Source organism: Eublepharis macularius, chromosome 1 (assembly GCF_028583425.1).
Source record: "Eublepharis macularius isolate TG4126 chromosome 1, MPM_Emac_v1.0, whole genome shotgun sequence".
NCBI lineage: Eukaryota > Metazoa > Chordata > Lepidosauria > Squamata > Eublepharidae > Eublepharis > Eublepharis macularius.
This window is the reverse complement of record NC_072790.1, coordinates 38,686,245-38,705,087: the sequence shown is the minus strand read 5'-3', so window position 1 is coordinate 38,705,087 and position 18,843 is coordinate 38,686,245. Positions and strand designations below refer to the sequence as shown.

General features: G+C 40.9%; 1 protein-coding gene across 2 annotated transcripts in view; it reads right to left on the bottom strand.

The window, feature by feature from the left end:
* Positions 1-203: 203 nt before the first annotated feature.
* Positions 204-18,843, bottom strand: part of ATAD2B (ATPase family AAA domain containing 2B) — a 101,581-nt gene continuing 82,941 nt past the window's right edge. For both annotated transcript variants that reach the window (XM_054994012.1, XM_054994083.1), the window contains exons 24-28: positions 17,248-17,382; positions 9,839-10,528; positions 8,996-9,099; positions 5,037-5,165; positions 204-3,641 (exon numbers count right to left, since the gene is read on the bottom strand). In XM_054994012.1, coding sequence (XP_054849987.1) covers positions 3,600-3,641; positions 5,037-5,165; positions 8,996-9,099; positions 9,839-10,528; positions 17,248-17,382 — 1,100 coding nt within the window. In that variant the 3' untranslated portion in view covers positions 204-3,599. The remainder of the gene's footprint in view (positions 3,642-5,036; positions 5,166-8,995; positions 9,100-9,838; positions 10,529-17,247; positions 17,383-18,843) is intronic.

Below are 18,843 nucleotides of genomic sequence, written 5' to 3'. Positions count from 1 at the left end.
TATGAAAGTATTTAAGAGAGACACTGGGTAGGAGATGAGAAGACAAGGAAGGGCTCCTTACAAGAGGTCCTTCCTCTTGTGCAGCCTGGATCCAGTTCTGCCTTTTCTGGGCATACATGGATGATACCACCCAAACCGTTTAATCCCTTTGTATCAGACTCCTAAGCAGAAAATACAACAGCATTCAGAAGACACTGACGACATCTTACTTGTCATCTTTATTCAAGTATTTCACAGCAGTTATATTACAAATTACAGTAAAATGTTCAAAATATCCAGAAATTCAAAAAATTAAATAATTTACTTAACTAATGCAAAAGGAAGTCAAGAAGCAAAGAAAGAAAGAAAGAAAGAAAAAGAAGTCAAGTGAAACACAATTCTGGATACAACTTATAGAATCCAAAATTTATCATAGCTGAAGACATAAGTTTACTTAATCCAAAAGTAGACACACAAGAATGAAATCAAAAACAAGACATCCCCATTGCCTAAGTAAACCAATGTACAATATAGAAGAGAAGCAGGTACAAGCTCAAATTCAAGCTCATGTTGAATTTACAAAAAAGGAGGAGGGGGCAAGGGAAGGAGGGAGAGAAAGACTACCAGCCACAGGACCAGCCATTCAAAATACCAAACAAAGCCAGAACTGACCCTTCAACTTAAAAGAATGGGAAGACGAGATATTAGCAAAAAATAATAATAATCTATAATCCTATAATAAATACATTGGCATATGAGAAAACTCAAGTAACAATACAGAGGACACAAAACATAAATTAATCACAGATGAAATTCAAGCTTGCAAACACAATTAACTCCACAGCCAAGTTCATCTTAGAGCAGTTCCATCATTAGCCCCACAGAAATTTAACCTCCGTCTGGCCCTAGGAGAAGGCCTTGTCCAGGAGTTCATTGGTAATAGTCATAACAAGAAACAGGAATTGATTTGTACAAATTATTGCCAATTTTATGTGGCAAAACAATAATAATAATAAAACAAAAATTACAAATAGTAAACAGCTTGACAACATGGAGAGATTAACAGGTTTAACCCTACAACCACGAAGCTATTAGTAAAGCAAAGCAAAGCAATACATGTATTAGTGTGGTTTTGGAGCCAAAGGGGTGAATATATAATTTTAATCATGTTGCCCACTAATACATTTATATAAGCTAATTCTTCCAAAAGATCTAAAACATTTAGAGGCTGTTCCTCACTTTATCAACATTCAAAAACTACTAGAGATTGTAACATTTTTTTTCTTTTTTATAACTGATCAGTTGGAAGCATTTTTAATGCTGGACACAAATTCAAGATACTCTCTTTCAAATTATCTGATTACCATATTTAAATTATTTCAGCTTGTACAAATTTAGCAACCTGTTACAAAATGTATGCAGTTTTTTCCTTTTCACAAGTGCTGCGGCTACTTGAACAAAGGAATCTTCAAACTACAATATTTTAAAAAATGCTGCAAGAACCCGAGACTTGCAAAAAATCGTTTTACCAGAAACTTGCTACAAAAAATCTGCTACATTTTTATTTCATCAAATCTTAAAGAGTTTTGTAACAATTTCCATCAAAATACAAAATGTTAATGGATCTGACAGCAAAACATTCTAAACGGTGTTGATGGAAATGAATACTAACGGAAAAAATGGGAAAAAATCCTCCACAATCAATTTTCTAAAAAGGAGCAAAGTACTAGTTTTAAAATGTTTTTGTTTTAATCGCACTTTCCCACTTAAAAATACAGCATTTCTACAGGAGGTGTGTTTCGAACAGGGTGACTAAAAGCATACCAAGAATTAAACAAGTGGCATTTGGGAGCGGGTGGGCCGGGGCAGGCTTGGCTAGAATCAGGAAACTTGGATGTCAAAATCTCGAACGAAAAGAAGAAAGCACTTTGGATTACTGCAGCAACCCGGGGCCAGCATCTGATTTTCATCAGTGGCATACTGCGAATGAGCAACGCACCTGGGTGACATGTACCTTAGCTTCAGTATGTGAACAGCAGCAGAGCAATTACAGCTTTCTGTAAACACTGTTGGTAACAAAAATACAAAAAGCTGAGGTAGCTGAGAGTCTCTGCGGTAGTCCAAGACGGTTTTTGCTTGATTTACAACAAAGCTTACTGAGTTGCATATTTTGGAAAGACACTCCTGCAGTTTCAGGTAACATTGTCAATGAATTCTCCCTATTGCAACGTCTAAAGCCAGGTGCTCACCTCTCCACCTCCTCCTTCCATGGGGTGATCCGAGAGAAACCTGCCTGGGAGACTGTCCAATGGCTGGGCCTGCCACAGACTTCCTGCTGCCTAGAGTGTGCCACCTCCTCTTCCTTTCCCCAAAAAGAACTGAGTTTAAGAACTATCACCATGTCTTTAAGCTCTAGAGAACTGCAACCATCACAGGCCAGTTCAGGGATCCAAAAAACAGCCAACAACCAAAGAACGGCCATTCAGTTATTTTCTCATTAATACTGTTTTAATATGTACTGAACTGAACATGAACCTAGTCTCATTCATACTTTAAAAGGATTGCAGAACAAACTATCTTTCCTGCCTATGACCACCCAGTTAGTTGTAACTTCCAACATAATGAAAGTTTAGAAAGAAATCTGTTTGTTTAAGGGGAAAAAACCCTAAAAGAATAAAGATGGAACATTTTTTTAAAAAATGACTACAGCCACCTTTATCGTCCACTGCAAACTTTTCACCAGGTAACTTGCTTTTAAAAAAAATACACCCATGAAACAAAATATGCATTTTTATCATTCTGAGATAACCTGCGGTTATGTCCATAATTTAATCTTCTGCAGAGCAACACAGACATGTTAAAAACATAATACTGGCTGCTGTTCGACAGTGGGGGGGGGGGGACCTGAAGCTGTTCTTTGGGAACACAGGCTTTTGAAAAGAACTTTCTAACTCTGTCACATTGGCTACAATCCCAACCGTTTTAACAGCCTTCTCCTCTTCCTCCTCCTCTGACTAAAAAGGCACATTGAAGGCAGCTCTAGAGAGCCTCATCTTCACATTATTGTATACCAAGTTAATTCATTGTTACCACAATTCTTCACTGCCAGCTGTAAAAACAGGTTTCAGTCCATTACCTCGGAGAATAAAAAAAGGGAAGGAGGGGGAACAGAAAGTAAAATTTTGAAAGCTGCCCACTTCAAAACAATCAGTTTAGATCGGTTCTATCCAGTTTACATGTGGTGGTTTGATTTTGTTTTGTTTTTCTTCAGCCTGCTCCATTTTGCCTGAAGCTTCTCACAAAATAATGCATGTAGACAGCAGAAATGAGAGCAGTACCTGTAGCACCAAAAAAAAAATCTCCAAGTTGTGGCATTGTATTCTTTATTTATATCAAGATACAAATATTATGAAGTTCCGTTTGGTTCTTGTAGGCTGGCTGGTTTCAGGTACCTGAGACAATAGCACCAAATTCATTAACAGAAAGTGAGACAGAGAGAGCAAGCATGCTAAGACCATGGCTCTGCACATACTTGGTGCAACTGGAAATCGAATGGCTCAGAGGGCTGCTCTCCGGCGAGCAGCTTATGAAGAGAGAGACCCTCACACCCCTTGCAGAGTTCAAAGGAATGTTTCAAAGGTATGAACAGTTGTTTCCATCTCCTGAAAGGCAAAGGCAAGAATGTTAACTTCTCCCAGCTGCTTGGGAGTGGGGAGGGCGGAGGGAAGCAACCATGCAAAAGGTATCTGAAGAAGGGAACTGGCTCTCGAAAACTTATATTCTGAAAATCTTGTTGGTCTATAAGGTGCCACTGGACTCAAATTCTGCTGTTCTACTGCAGATCAACAAGGCCACGTACCAGAAATTAAACGTGCAAAAACTGCCAACAGAACTCTCACATGCATACGGATTTAAAAGAACAATTCTCTTTGTAGGATATTCTCAGAAATAGCATGGTCACAGTTCAAACTATAATCCAATTAAAGTTCTTGGGTATAAGCTGGTTTAAGTCCCCAATTACATCAACAGGAATAAATACGCTCCTGTCTTGAACTCAGTTTGTAGCAACCTGGATAGCCTGGGCTGAAACCTGAGTTTTTTAGAGCTTGGGAGCTAAGCAGAGCTGGCCATGGTTAGTACTTGGATGGGAGACTAACAAGGAAGACAGGGGTTGCTACACAGAGGAAGGTAATGGCAAAGAACCTGGAAAGCCCCAGGATTAAGGTTGCCATGATTCAGCTGTGACTCAATCGCACAATCTTCCTCTTCTTAAAATCGGCTTCACAGATTTTCATTAGTTTTTGAATTGGTCTATAATGCCGGGGTGTGTGTTTTGTAACAGAATAGGTTAAAAAGGAAAAACAAACATGTTTCTCTTAGAAACATGTATCTCCTCAATAATGGTCATTGCAATTCCACTCAATGAGTGATGAGGCTGCATTTTGTTTAAGAAACAAATATTTATATTTATGGTTGTTGTGGATTTTCCGGGCTGTATCGCCGTGGTCTTAGCATTGTAGTTCCTGACATTTCGCCAGCAGCTGTGACTGGCATCTTCAGAGGTGTAGCACCGAAAGACAGAGATCTCTCAGTGTCAAACTCTCTGTCTTTCGGTGCTACACCTCTGAAGATGCCAGTCACAGCTGCTGGTGAAACGTCAGGAACTACAATGCCAAGACCACAGCTATACAGCCTGGAAAATCCACAACAACCATCGTTCTCCGGCCGTGAAAGCCTTCGACAATATATTTATATTTAATTTGAAAAATCTTGTCAAGGGAATGAGTTTAAGTCTTTCAGAGCTTGTTACGTATCACAACCACTCACAAATATAAAGCAATAATTTTGACAACAAACACACACAGTTCCTCCTCCTCTGTGTGGCTGAACAGTGAATTCTAGATTAGTTCTGCTACACAAAAACACTGGCAAGATTAAGAACCACAGGCTGAAAAGACGTCTCAAGATAAAATCACTATCCAAAGTTAACTCTGAAGAAACACTCAGCTAAATGTGTTTAAAAAAATCACACAACTGACATAGTTGTGTAAACTTACCTCTACAAGCTGTGACTTATCATAATCCTTACGATGCCGGTAGATACACTGATTGAGAAGCGAGTACAACCTCTCAAGCTGAGCCACAGTCAAGTTGTCACTTTTCTGAACCAGCAATTCTAGCAAGTTCTATCAAAGAAAGATCACATCGGGAGGAACATTTTAAAAAGCTCTTGCTTGTGAAACCCGAGTCATCATTTGTTACAAAGGCAGAAGCCGAATTACTATTAAACCTTCACCTGGCATCACTACCGTACTAAATGCTGGACCACACAGAGAATTAGCACAGCCTGTGCTTTGGCAGCTGACAACATCATATGCCACAACAAAACAGCAGCAGTGTGGGAACAATTTAGTACTTGATGGCCTTTGTTCACATTAATATGCAACTGAGATTCTTTGTTAATTCTGTACGGAAGGCAAAGAACATTTTTAGTAATTATATAAAACCACTACCCTGTGAAATCAAACTGATGTTCATATTGTGGAAAGTATCACAATACTCTGACAAATTGGAAGGTTCTCGGTGCCAGATGTCTGAGAATAACTTTTTTTTAACCTAAAAGGGAACTCTCTGAGGACCAGAAAGTCGGGGGGGGGGGCGTCCTTTGGGAATTATCCTTTTGCACTGGTTCCCCATGTGCAGCCCCTGTTTAGTGCAGCACCACTTTTCACTTTAAAATACCTCTTCATCTGAGTAACAGCAACATCATGAAGCCGATCAGATTTGGCTATGTGACACCACTGAGTAAATGAAAACAGTTCAGTACAAGGTCAGCGTCCTTTCTCTGAATTAGCTTCATTTACCCCTACTGTCGTCAATAACACAGCAAAATCTGATTGGCTCTGTCATAATGCCACTCTTCCTCAACAGAAGCATTATTTTCAAACAAAGAATTATGACAAAGCTGCAGCTAGGTAAAGCTCCAGGATGTTTGCTCTAGAGAGGCCCCATTTAAATGCCAGGTAATGAGCTGGGGAGAGGGGACCAGGGGGAGAGAAACTGAATTATGTGTTCATGCATACTCCTGCTATGCCAACGCTTCTGCACTCTTCTCATGCACATTTCTTGTGGGGATGGGGAATAAAATGCTTGTTTGAATCTCCCCTCCCAATTCAAGGCTCCTGCTTTGAAATTCAGCTTCTAAACAGGGCTTCTCACTTTTCTGAGCAACGTCATCATGATTCTGACACAACACACACACACACACACACACCCCTGAAAATCAGGATTGAAAGCTTTGGCTTCATCGTAGTCTGTGGTTCATTGTGGTTGTGGCAAAAGCAACCAATGACCACTCTGCTACTGTCTGCTTCAGCCAGTGAAGTGCTGTATCACAGCCCACTATATAACACTAGCTTTATGAATAATGAAGATAATTTATCATTTATGAAAAAAACAGTTTAAAGTTCCAGTATAGTACTATTAATAATAAAAACTGCACTTATATACTACTCTTCTAGGCAGATTAGTGCCCACTCAGAGGGCTTTTCTGCATGGTCAAATTGCAGCGGTTCAGAGTCCATTCTGATTCTCATAATCTCCAGAGTTCCACACGTGCAAGGGAGTCACGGGTCACAGAACTGAATTTTCTCCGTTTTCCCACTGCGGATATACCACGACTTTCTTTTGAAGCTGCTGCTCAGTGGCCACAACAACAACGACTCCCAGTCCCAACCCAAAAATGTAGTCATGGGATACCATGACCTATGATACCGATAGCCGCTGAGAGGTCCAGCAGAACCAAAAGGCTGCACTCTCTCTGTCCTTTTCCCAACACAGGTCATCTACCAGAGCAACCAAGAGCCAGACCAAACGACATTTTTCACAAGGCGGGTCAGCGCAATTTTACCTGGTAAATGTAGGAGACACCTTCCCCTCTCTGCCACTGCTCACTGCCTGCTGCCCTCTCTGAACATGTGTTTAGGGGCTTGGAGCCCCAAGGCATCCCCCCTCCATCTCCTGCCTGTCACCTCACAAACTGGAAAGTTTCTTTGGGGGGACTGGGGTGGGGGTGGGATGGAATAATGACAGAAGAAAGCAAAGGGGAAAGGAGAAAGCGGGAAGGATCTGGAGAAACAGCTGCGCCTCAGGGTGTGCGCTTCAGCTGTTGGAAGACGCAAATCCTTCTTCCAGGCACAAGCCTGCTAGACATGAGGGCCCCCCAAGACCGTTCCTGGGTGGGCTGCTGCTGCTCTCTCCCAGGGCGCCCTCGGGTCCGGGGGGGGGGGGGCTTGTGCCCGGAAGAAAGATTTGCATCTTCAGCAGCTCACACATGTTCAGCACACACACGTTCAGAGAGGGCAGAGGGCAGCAGCAGAGAGGGGAAGGTGTCTTCTACATTTTTCAGGTAAACTTGCACCGACCCTCCTTGTGAAAAATGTCTCATATGGTCCAGCTCCAGGGCTGTCCCCAAACCGGGTCTGAAACCACACTGGAAAGGATTCCAACAATTCACTTCATCCAGGAATGTTGTCCAGCCAATACTCATTCAATCACCTTGCTCAAGAATGAAACATTTGAGACTGGTTATTGAAATCTCCTGGGTCCAGGGTAGACTTCTTTAATAGTGGATACCAGGAAGGCCAAACAAGTGGTAGGCCTCAGACTCCCAAGGATCATGTCCACATCCTCCAACTGAATAAACTGAAAAGTATCCTAAATAACTGAATGATATGGTACAGATGCAAAAGATTTTATATGCAAAGTGTAGAAGAAAACAGTCACAGTGGGCCACCGAGCAGTCCACCTCCTCCTGTAGGCCATATTCCAACTGGCCTCTGACCACCTTGAACAGCTTTGCTGATCTACATTGTGTGAATACAAGGGTGATGGGAAAATATTGTTTCTTTGCCGCCGCCACAGCCGCTGCCACCACCACCACCACCACCACCACGGAGTATGCTTTAAAATGAACTTCTGCCTGTGTCTCACTGACTTTGTTCCAATTATTCCTTCACTGTCGCTCTATCCATCTCCCTTGTCTTTTCATTGCCTACAACCCCAGTAACCAAGGGGCTACCTGGGTTCTAACACTTGAGAAAGGGGGGCTGGGAGCAATCATGTCACCCATTCTCATCATTTCCTCATTCCAGAGATCAACCACAGCATCAAGAAAAACAACAACCATATCAATAGAGCCATCAGAAAGCCATTCGGATCCGTCTGGCTCTGTGGGCAGATTATTTAGTAGATCTCCTCATCCCTGCACAAACTTGGTACCCCTGAAAGTCTAAACTCAAGCAAATAGGGATCTGTCCATGATAAAGGAACCATCATCCATTCTTCCACCCTCAAATCACATGCATTCCACCCAGAACAAAGTGTGTAGCTTGCACAATGCATAGGTCCACCTATTATCTAAGACAGATCCATGCTTGCCATCGAGGCCATGAAATCCTGAGCAGCTCCCAAGCAGTGGCTTGGATGTAGTAGGATGTGTCTGTGAACAGAACAATTTCTACCAGCCTATCCTGCCACTTCTGCTACAGCCTAAAAGGATGAGACAGGGTCCCCTAAAAGCAACATCGCAGTGAAGTAATTCAGGCTTCAGCAGGAGGAGGGAGGCGAGAAAGTTAGCTCTGCTACTGGAAACTCTTTAATCCACAGAAACACTCCCTTGGAGTCAAGCCACTGGTTTGCTATTGCATCTGAATGGTGCCAAAAGCTTAAGGCACCAGTAACTGGCCAAATCTACTGCTATTGTTTTTTAATGTTTTAGGGATTATCTGTGTATCTGGAAGCCACTTGGAGTATATGACAGAAAAGTGATATTGACACAAATAACTTACATCAAGCTTCAATTTTTACAAAATGGCCCTGATTGGGGAGAAAGGTGGGTTATAAATTTTGTAAATGAATTAAGTTCTCCACATAATGAACATGGACTGCACTATACTCTAATTTCCTACAATTCAAAATAACTTCTGAAGAACAGGGCACGTCCAATTAGTCCTACCTTTAATCTGTCATGGTCAACAACTACAGGAGGTACTGGATCCAACTGTTCCTCTGGAACTTGTGCCAAAGGAACTTTACGAGGTTTTTTGTTTTTCAATGTACCTGTAGTTAGGAAACAAACAACGCAAATCAGGCCAGACTGATACCTGTAGAGGTCAGTATTCAAAATTGTGAACATGCAGTTTTAGTTTCAAAGCCGGAAATATTTTCATTCAGGAGAACAGAGCAAAGGAGTTTTATACCGTAAACCACTTTGCAAACACTCACTGGAGAATGAAAGATAGTAAAATACCACAAATGGAAACAACTTTTCCCACCTTGCCTTTTCAGGAAACTACCAAAGACAGCCTGGTTTTCACATTACTCTCCCTTGCATTTTTTAATTTCCTTTCTATAGTCTGTTTTCATGAAAGATCTCAGCAGCAACAAAACCAGTGCTATCTAGGGATAAATACTGGGTGACCCACAAAGCGGATTTTTCCGCTGGCCCTTAGGGCAATTGAATAAGTGATCTCTCCATAGTATCGTGCTGTTTTTACAAACACCACCCCAGTTGATCAACTACTCAGAGACCCTAAAATATAGCCTGACCCCTCCGAAGGGAGTTAAATTATATCACAAACCACACTTGCACTGCCTTAGACCTACAGTGACCACAGGATTGTGGAAGGTGGGTATTGCTGATATCTGAAGAAGAGCGGATTGACCCAGGTTCAACTCTGTTTTCAGCTACAGGACCTAACCCACTGCCTCATATCTGCTGGAATAAGAATTATCCGCATATGCATTCATTCTGACAGTGAGATCAGATCAGGTCTTTTAAAAAATGATAAACGCATACCTTCTTTATCTGATTCGGTATCTTTAGCATCAGTATCTATGTCTTGTGATCTCTTTTCATTATTGCTGCATTGCGGTGCCTCAGTACCAGACTGCTTTATCTGTTCGGCTTCCAGATTCTCACCGGAAGATTCTGTGTTTTCTTTTTGGTGATCATCAGTGGTTTCGTTTTGTAGGGGAGCAGATGTGTTGAGGATGCCGGAAGGAGAAGCAGCGTTCAGTGAATCGCATTTGTCATACTGACATGCTGAAGTAGGTGTGCCCTCGGAGGCCTCACCGTTTATACAGTCGCTCTTGAACGATGACTCCTTTCTTGAGTCCTTTCCTGCATTCACAGTAACCTTGCTACTTACTAGCAAAGATTCATTTGAACTCTCTTCCGTGGACGGAATACTGCTTTCTTTCCCTACCGTCCCATTATTGAGTCTTTGCTCAGCATGTATATCCATGATATCACAAGAGGACTCGTCGTTTGTCATTGAGAGATCTCCGGTTTCCTCTCCATTCTCGTCTAGGCAGTCTGTACTCCCCTCAAGCTCCCCATTCTCTAGCAACTTGCTGTCCTCCCCCTGATTTTCGTCATCAGCAAACTTGGCATCATCCTCATCTTTCTTCAGATTATTGACTTTTCTCTTTTTAATAATGCCTTTGCCCCATTGTGAACGGCGTCTTGATTTCCTCCTTAACCGAACTGAACGGCAAAGAGACAGGAAGTGTCACTTAGAGGTACACACATTTGCACAGTCAGAAAATGCTTTAGTAAGTAAAAAGCAAGATAAACACAACCTTTAGTGGCAATATACTGTTGCCTGTGCCACATCACAGTTTATAAAAAGGACTTACCATACCTCTATACTTGCAGTTCCCGAATAAGGATGTCAGTGACTTACCAAAAGTGGCGGGGGGCGGGGGGGGCGGGGTAGGGTTTACACTTAATTTTTAAAACTGGCTTCCCTCGATATTATCTAATGGAAAACCAACATTTCACTCAGTATAGAGTCAAGGTTCAAGAATAACATAACTATCAAAACAAAGAAATATTAAGCCGATTAATTCCCATCACAAGTACCCTTAATAAAAGGAATGGGTGTCTTTACTAAATAAAAAGAAATACATTCTTGTCAACTTTTTATACAACAAAACTCCCATCCAATATTTCAACCCATACTCTGACATTTCAATCCATACATCTGATATCTCAACTCATGTGTACATATTCAAAACTTTGTGACATGGTGCACTACTATCTGAACAGAAATATTAATAGAAAACTGGCATCTTCAGAAAGGAGCTTTAGAAAGATAAGTTTCATCTTATTGGGTGTTGTGAACTACCAGAAAAGCTAGCAAAAAGCCCTAGCTCCTTTTCAGCTGTCTACCATTTCCTGTTCCAGCTGACAGGACCTTCACTGTCATAAAGAATTCAGCTTGAGAAGGAGCAATAATATGTCACTCCCATTACTCAATGAAACTCAGCTGCAGACTTCATGAAGAGTTTGGGGGGTTGGCTTGACACTAAGCTTTCCATGGACAAACAACAGGAGTCCAGTAGCACCTATACGACTAACAACATCTGTGGTAGGGTATGACCTTTCGTGAGTCACAGCTCACTCTTCAGATACCTTCTACCATAGGTATCTGAATAAGTTAGCTGTGATTCACAAAAGCTCACACCTTACCACAAATTTTGTTAGTCTTATAGGTACTATTGGACTCTTGCTCTTTTCTGCTGCTACAGACAGACTAACATGGCTACCCATCTTGATCTATCTCCATGGACAAACAGGAGTCCACGGTGGCTAGAAGAGCATTTTTCTACCTTTGCCAGGCCGGACAACTTTCCCCATATCTTCCTCTATCCGACCTTCCCACATTAATCACTTCTCATTTAGACTACTGCAGTTTGCTCTACATAGGGCTATCATTGAAGACACTCTGGAGACTTCAAGTGGTGCAAAATGTGGCTGCTAGGTTGCTGACCAAGTCACCGTGGTCAGCTCATATAACATCAATTTTGAAGAAGCTGCGCTGGTTACCAGTTAGCCTCCAGATTCAATTCAAGGTCCTCACCTTTAAAATCCTTCATGGTCTGGGACCCCCAGAACTTTGTGTACACCTCCCCCATTATGACCCCCCGCTTACTTTGTCCATTCTCACAGGATTTGCTGGTGGTTCCTGGCCCTGGGATGGCATGACTTTCTTCCACCAGTAAGAGGGCCTTTATGACTGTGGCACCCTCCTTCTGGAATGCATTGTCAGAAGGCACAAGCACTCAGCAGGAACTGTTGATGTTTCAGAAGCTCTGCAAGGCAGAACTATTCCAACACACTTTTGCTATCTAATATTCTTCTGTGGAGCAGAGCAAATTGCTGTGCATTTTATTTACATGTAATTTTTATGTTATTCACAGGGTTTTATAGGCTGGGGTTGGGACTAGAGTTTTTTAATTATTTGTATTAGACTGTTGTTTTATTGTGATTTTATGGAATATCATGTTTTTGTATTGGTTTTAGCTGTTGTGATTGTTCTGAACCACTCTGAGATCTTGACTGAAGAGAATAAACAAACTAACTAAAGGGGGCTTTTCTTCAAACCACAGGGCAGGGAATTTATGAGGGAATCGAATAACCATACCTATGTCTTTTTTAAAAAATTATTAAGAATTTAAAAAGGCATACATTTAAAAAGAAAAGAAAAAAGTAAAAAAGAAAAAGATACAAAAGAAAAAAGAAGGAGGGAAGAAAATGAAAAAAGGGAAAAAACAGAAAAATATATAGGAAACACTTGATTTTCTGATTCAAACTCTGAAAACAAACTACAACAGGACAGCTGTAACTACAGTTCTGAACATCATTATTTGAAATTTCTATTAAAATCAGCATTAAGCAATACTAAATAATTATCTTTAGGACTGCAGCCAGGGAACATAACTGAGCATATTTCCACAGTATCGCAAAATAGTTGTAAGTCCTGAGAATCAGTTTTCAAGCTAGTCTACAGCAATATATATAAACCTGAAAGTGACTGGATAATGCTGGGGAAAACTGGGAGGCAGGAAGAGAGAGCACTGATGGATTTCTAGTGTTTAGGTAAAGGTAGTCCCCTGTGCAAGCACCAAGTCATTACTGACCCATGGGGGATGTCGCATCACGACGTTTTCTTGGAAGACTTTTTTATAGGGTGGTTTGCCATTGCCTTCCCCAGTCATCTACACTTTACCTCCAGGAAAATGGGTACTCATTTTACCAACCTCGGAAGGATGGAAGACTGAGTCAACCTTGAGCTGGCTACATGAACCTGGCTTCTGCCAGGATTGAACTCAGGCCATGAGCAGAGCTTGAGCTGCAGTACTGCAGCTTACCACTCTGTGCCACGGGGCTAGTGTTTAGGAGGAAGGAATTCAGCACTTTGTCTGTTTTCCTTACTGTCCTTTTGAGTACACTGGTGTTGGGAGCACGGATGACCAGTGACCCACTAGAAATACTGCCCAGGAAGAAGACGTCGTACGAAATGGGAATTGGAAAACTTTGTTTGCATCATCCCGTCGGCAGATTGCCCCTTGGCACCCTTTTTCCAGACTTGGACTGGGGATCACTTAACACAGAGTCATCTCTATCCATCATCCATGCGCCCTCCTGTACTCTGTTTGAATGGACTGCTCATTAGAGCCCTTGAATTTTGGAAATGAGATAGACGGATAGACGGATACTGGAAACGGAATATGCATTGCAAGTTTTGAAAATATTTATTGGATGTATTTATTGTATGGAATATTTATGATTAATATTGCACTTTGCACAATACAGATTGATTATTCATTACTTCTAACTGCATTCCCCGGTCTTTTTCTTAGTTTGTGATATTTAAGTAAGTCAAATAAAATAACTGCAAAGCCTTTGTGAATTTCAGATATTGTTTACTGGGGACATTTCTATCCTGCTGGTGCTTACTTGGATGATGCTCAGGTAGTAGGTTTTAAAAAGCCTGTTATTTATCAAAGCTTCCCCTGGTTTTACATGATTGATTAATCAACTCTCCGGCTGTTTTTTCCTCTGCTGATGACTGCACCTTTTTTTGTTGTTTTGAAGCACATTGTTATTTTTAAAATGTCATAAGATGTCTTAAGAACTAGATTTATTAGGTGGGGTATACATATATTTAAATAAATACATTTCACATCCTAGTATTGAGTGGTTTCTAAAATTGTATGCTCTGGTTTTTCACAGTTTTCAAGAGGGCCAGAAAAAGGTTCTTTGCAATGTAGGAAAATGTGGCTGTTATATCTGAGGGATCTGATTCTATGTTGCACGTGATTCTGCAGTGAGCTATAGCACCAGGACAACAGATCTTTATGCAAACAGCAACTGAACTCAGCTCCTCAGTAACTCTAAGACAGAAAACAATGCGCTTTTGACACCATCTACTGGGAAAAGCATGGAACAGTCTACATTTACTTCCCACAGATGGTGATGAGAGTATATGTTCAACATGTCCAGTGAATTCCCAAGGACAACATACACAGCACTGGATCAGCAGTGTGAAAAATTCATATCTGTACCACGTGCAATCAAAACACAAATGACAGATATGTCAGCATGACCCATCCATACTGATCATTCATGCTCGTAAAGGTTCCAGAAGGGGAAATTATAACCCACACAATGCTTAAAGCAACTGTTCTGTCTCCTGGTCGTCATGTTAACTCCTACCAAAACATGGTTTGACATCCAAGTTTTCTCTTTTGCTCTAATCTAAAGCTATGTAACACATTAAACCAGTGCTTCCTAAAAACTTTTTACCATTACTTGAACAAATTTATCCTTGGGGAATTAACTTTGGCTCTGTGAATGTTGCCTGTCCTAAGATTCTTTGGTTTCATCCATTATACTAGCTGTGCATCTATGGTAAAAGGTGCAGAGGAGTTAGCCGTGTTAGTCTGTAGCAGCAAAATCAAAAAGAGTCCAGTAGCACCTTTAAGACTAACCAACTTTATTCAAACCAGCCAACCTCTGTGCAAAAGAATAAATGGACACAAATCTGACATTAAAAATGGAAACATCCAGAAACCAGTGGGAGAGCACTTCAATCTACCAGGACATTCCATCAAGGACTTAAAGGTCACTGTAGTTCAACAGAAACCTTTCAAAAACAAAATCCAACGGGAGGCTGCTGAATTGGAATTCATATGTAAATTTGACTCAGTCAGGCTGGGATTGAATAGAGACTATGAATGGTTATGTCATTATCAGAAGTAACTGACTTCCTTAACAGAAGCAAACTGATCTCCATATCAGAAGCAGCGGTTTGCATCTACTCCTCCCTCCCCTCTCCACCTATATATCTGACCAGTTTCTTCTTGCCCTCCATGCATCTGACGAAGAGAACTGTGATTCTCGAAAGCTTATGCTACAATAAAGTTGGTTAGTTTTAAAGGTGCTACTGGACTCTTTTTGATCTATGGTAAACAAATTAAATTATGATGTATCAAGTCCATTTGGGCTGAACTGATGTAACCCTCTAGCTTCCTATGGAACACAACAGAATTGAAGTGGCGATGCTTTGTCTTCACATGGACAGCATTCAGTATGACATCAAAACAGAACATTATGAGCATCTGACGGAACACAGTCAAGTGCTCCGTCTTTGCTACTCTGACTATTTTTTTATCCAGTTATTATTATAGCACAATTATTTTAGTTGTTTAGAAAAGAAATGTATATTCTGCCCTCAGCCACAGATTACTGAACAAGCAAACAAGATAATACATCACAAATATAAAATATCGTAAGAACAAATTCTCAGTACCCAAGTATAACAGCATAGAAAAAGGGACAAACCAAACATTCTGAACAAATACAGCAATGACAATAGAGTAAAAATATACGGGGGCAGGGTGGAGGAGATAAATCAACCACCAACCTTGGTAAAAATTGTATCTAGGAGGCAGAAAATATTCCACAAATATGGACCTATGACAGAAAAGGCCTTCTTACGAATAACTATCCATCTCACTTCTGAAGACTGGTGTATACAAAGAAAGGCCATGGCAAGTAACCAATTCTTGACCAGGCACATATGAGAGATGGCAGCCCCTTACATTCCTCATCTAAAATTGTTCAAATCTTAAACTATTTATATAAAAAAACAAAAATAAAAGCCTCAACCAATATTAAGCAATTTCTTCACTGCCACAGGAAACAATCATTAGTAATACTACAGGCCAGAAGACTAACCAGCTGTAATTATTAACTTAGCCTTTAGATAAAATCAAAAAGAGTCCAGTAGCACCTTTAAGACTAACCAGCTTTATTGTAGCATAAGCTTTTGAGAATCTACAATATGCTACAATAAAGCTGGTTAGTCTTAAAGGTGCTACCAGACTCTTTTTGATTTTGCTACTACAGACTAACACGGCTAACTCCTCTGCATCTTAGAGCCAAGCCAGAAGTGACGCCTGACACAGGTTGGACGCTTGTCAGCTTCCCTCAAGTTTTGATGGGAAATGTAGGCATCCTGGTCTTGCAGCTTGGCTCTCCGACTGCTGTCCAATGGACTTTTCAACTGTCACTTGTCCAACATTCCGCCAAGCTGCCTACATTTCCCATCAAAACTTGAGGGAAGCTGACAAGTGTCCAACCTGTGTCAGGCGTCATTTGTAGTTTGGCTCTTAGCCTTTAGATGTTTTCCTCAAAGAGGAGTCATGTAAAAACTGCAGACACCTGCTGCCAGTTGCTTTGGATGGGTGATTTTGGTAGAGGAATTAAATTATACATATCCATTTCCAACATGAATTAAGCCTTAAGTTTTTTAAGATGTTGAGAGCAGAAAACCGTAGTGTTTTCAGATACGCAACAGTTGTACTTGATCCTCGCCAGACACAGCAAAGCCACAAAATGTGATCCTGATTTAGCTATTGATGGCAGACTTGGTCCTGTCCTGGTTTGTTGGGGGTGAGGGATGTGTTAGAAGCATGTCAGAGACAGCAGAATAATTTTATTAATTCCGTAATTAATACGGAACAGAGAGCATTTAATTTATTTTCAAAAGCACTCAAGTTATCCTGCTTCCATTTATTCAAGTAACACTCTGAACCTGAAAACTGTATTAAAAACAGTTCTCAGACTGGGTGACTGGGTGTGTGCTAGAAATTAGGAGGCAAGTCGTAATTTGAACATACAAAATTGATCAGTGCAAAACCACCTCTAAATGCTTCTGAACACTTTCGTGAGGAGAAGTTCCATTCAGCTGAACACAGAACAATCTTTCAGCCAGTGTGAGCCACTTACGTAAAGGAGATCCTTTTAAAAGTAAAAGCTAACCAAAACACATGGTACGGGGAGGGTATTTTTAAAATATGTGCACTAAATACATGCATGTCTGGGTTATGGCTGCAATGACTGGAAATACTCACATGCACATTTATTGGCGGAGTTTTGCCAGACTGACATTGTGTTTTTTTGTTTGTTCTGAAAAGCCTCTTCCACTCTAGTTTCTGTTTTCTGTACAGCATCGTGAGGATTTATTTGCTCTGCTGCTACTGATAAGCCTGCAGACAGAAGATAAGCATACCTATTTAAATAATCCTCATGCTATAAACCAGATCGAGTTTTCAGAAAGAAGCCTTGAATATAAAGTTACATTAAAATCTGACAGTAATTAAAGACATTTAACTGGACATACCAAAACAAAGATTTACATCAAGAATATTTACTTCTCCCAGCAGAGGACTGCATCAGACAAACAGCCGTAAGAGTATTAAAAAACGGTTTTAAAAAAGTACTCCCATTTCAAAGAAAACAGTCCTTTGTAGTATTTATACAGGACTTCAGAGTGTTCAAAGTGCTTCACATACTCTATCCTGCTGTAATTTTTTTCAGCATGGTAGGCCAGCATAAGTGTCCCTACATTAAATGGCTTAGATGCAGGGGAGGGGGCTTTGCTAAGGTCATGTAATGTGTTCATATCAGAGGCAAGATTCTGATTCATACCTGAGTATTTTTTTTAAAACAGTAGTGATTAAGAAACCAAACTATCATGTTCCAAATTGTTCCTCTCTCTTGAACTATCTAGGTTTCCCCTCCAGAAACAATGTAAGCTGCTATTTAATATTACAAGAAGAGCCAGTTTGGTGTAGTGGTTAAGAGCATGGGACTCTAATCTGGAGAGCCAGGTTTGATTCCCCACTCCTCCACTTGAAGCCAGCTGGGTGACCTTGGGCTAGTCACGGCTCTCTGGAGCTCTCTCAGTCCCACCCACCTCACAGGGTGTTTTGTTGTGGGGATAATAATGACATACTTTGTAAACCACTCTGAGGGGGTATTAAGTCATCCTGAAGGGCGGTATATAAATCGAATGTTGTTGTTGTTATTTTACTATGCACAATGAAGGGTACTTTATTTTACAATAAGTAACAAACGTAAGATTACTATTGATGAGTACTTCAAAGAGTATGTTTTACTTGTACCACTTTTATAGCGCTTACAGTTTACAGCATGTTTTATGTTATGCTCTCGTTATTTCCCCTCATGAGCATCTGAGGAAGATCTGTACTCCCATTCTGAGGCCAGGCCACTGAAAGTAAATGTGCCTGAGGTCATCCAAGAGAATGTATAGCTGAGCAGAGATCTTACTCCAGCTTCTCAATCACTACAATACATAAAATGCATCACGCTGGATTTTAATACAGTTTTATACAATTACACGTATTCATACTGTGACCTGGCTCTCAGCTACTCAGCACAAACAGCATTACAACTCAAGGACTGTAGGGCAAAGGGCCTGAATACAGCCAGACTGGGGGTGGTGGGGGAGCAGAACCAACTTGGGGAAAGCCTTGTGAAGGGAATGTGACAGGCCTTGTCTTCCCAACTGAGGGAACCCACACAGCCTCCTATAGTTTTGGAGAACTAGATTCATTTTGAAATGTAAACATTCTCCTCATTTGCTAGATGTTCTTATGGTCGTGAGAGTAAAAGCTCTGGGTTCACTGCTATGAGGTAAGTTTTGT